The sequence below is a fragment of the Rhagoletis pomonella genome, unplaced genomic scaffold, assembly GCF_013731165.1.
Source record: "Rhagoletis pomonella isolate Grant_MI unplaced genomic scaffold, Rhpom_1.0 Rhpom_scaffold_00002, whole genome shotgun sequence".
In the NCBI taxonomy this organism is placed as follows: domain Eukaryota; kingdom Metazoa; phylum Arthropoda; class Insecta; order Diptera; family Tephritidae; genus Rhagoletis; species Rhagoletis pomonella.
Genome location: NW_023458556.1, coordinates 105,052,779 through 105,054,592, shown reverse-complemented (window position 1 = coordinate 105,054,592; position 1,814 = coordinate 105,052,779). Strand labels below are relative to the sequence as shown.

The following is a 1,814-nucleotide window of genomic DNA, read 5'->3' as shown; positions in this document are numbered from 1 at the left end:
GATTTCAAAAATCGAATATGATCTGAGAAGAGGATATACGGGGGTGGTCCCAGAAGTACCCGACCTAACAAAGAAGACACAAAAATTTTGGGGAAAAATATATTTATTTTTCAACATAATCTCCTTTCAGCTCTATACACTTTTCCCAGCGAAGAACTGTCTTGCTACTCATTTACTGCCGACATCATTTCTTCATCGTTAGAAAATCTTTGACCACGGAGCCATTTTTTGAATTTGGGGAACAGAAAATAGTCCGAGGGGGCTAAATCTGGCGAATAGGGTGCATGAGGTAGCAATTCAAACATTAATTCATTAATTCGCTAAACACTCAATTGAAACCTCTTCACGACACTGTTTTTGGTCGAGTGTGAGCAAATGCGGCACCCATCTTGGACACAGCTTTCTCATTTCCAAATCTTCAGATAATATGCGATGTACCGTACTTTTTGAAATGCCTTCTATATCTGCTAGCTCGCGCACTTTCAGTCGACGATCATCCATTACCGCTTTGTGGATTTTCTTCACCATTTCTGGAGTCTTCACCTCATTTGGTCGATCACTGCGATGCTCGTCTTGGCAGCTCGTACGTCCTCGTTTAAACTCTGCTACCCAATATTTTACTGTTGTAAACGAAAGAGCAGACCCGCCCAAAGTATAATCTATTTCAGCTTTTATATTGGATAGGCTGAGGCCTTTCAAATAAAAGTATTGTATCACATAACGATGACCAATTTTCTCCATTTTCACAAATTCACTGAAAACGTTCACTATTGACGGCTGCCAACCATATACTAAAGAACATGGCGTCTTCAAACTTGAAACATATGCTTTGTAGATTGTGTACTTTTTAATACTGTGATATTTTTCAAACAACTACCGCCATCTCTAGGTTAGGCCGGGTACTTTTGGGACCACCCCCGTATAAGACTTTAAAATGGTATATAATAATCTATTGTCGGACTTGGCTTGTTGGGATTTTTTTATCGGGTAAAATAAAAAAAAAAAACATATTTCTCTTAATTTTTTAAGTTTTGACCATCGATAATTTCCACAAGTTCAAAATAAATATAATAAAATAAATAAATAAAATTAAATCTATTTTTAAATAACCTGATAGCTCACTTATTTCAATCGCCTAAAAATTGTCGAAGTTAGGCGACTTTTCTTAAATACGGCCTTGAATTTATATTGCTTATGTACCAAACTTTCAGATTTTTTGAGCAGTGGCTAAGGAAATCATCAATATTTAATCAAAATTGATATATACAATCGCTCTTTAGCAAAGAGGTGTTTTTTTAAAGAAATTTTAGGAAAATGGAGTGGCCCGCCCTCTTTTTAACCGACTTCCAAAAAGGAGGAGGTTATCAGTTCGTCGGAATATTTTTTATTTTTATTTTATTTTATTTATGCATGTTACCGCATAACTTTGCACTACGTCAACCGATTTCAATAATTCTTCTTGCAGCGGAAAGGTAGTGTCTCAGAGGTGGTCCCATACTAATTTGGTTTAGATCCGATCATTGGATCATGAAATATATAGATATACATATAAATATTTTTTTAAGTCGGTTTTTTTTTGCTAAAAATTACTTGTATCACATATGAGTATCTCAAAAACTAATTGACCGATCTCAACCAAATTTGGTATACACATTGCGGTTAGGTTCTTAAACGCCATATTGAAAATTTTTGAAATCGGATAAAAACTACGGGCTCCACCAACGTAACGGTAATTTCTAAAAGCTCAAAGCTAGCTATATTTTACGGGGAGTCGGTTTTGTCCAATTTCAAATTATTCACGGCGGTGTAAGTAA

The 1,814-nt window shown here is 35.5% G+C and overlaps 1 protein-coding gene across 1 annotated transcript in view; it reads right to left on the bottom strand.

Moving 5' to 3' along the window:
• Nucleotides 1-183: 183 nt before the first annotated feature.
• LOC118756702 (histone-lysine N-methyltransferase SETMAR-like) overlaps nucleotides 184-1,814 on the bottom strand; it is a 1,931-nt gene continuing 300 nt past the window's right edge. The window contains exon 2 of the mRNA XM_036491451.1: nucleotides 184-791. Coding sequence (XP_036347344.1) covers nucleotides 313-791 — 479 coding nt within the window. The 3' untranslated portion in view covers nucleotides 184-312. The remainder of the gene's footprint in view (nucleotides 792-1,814) is intronic.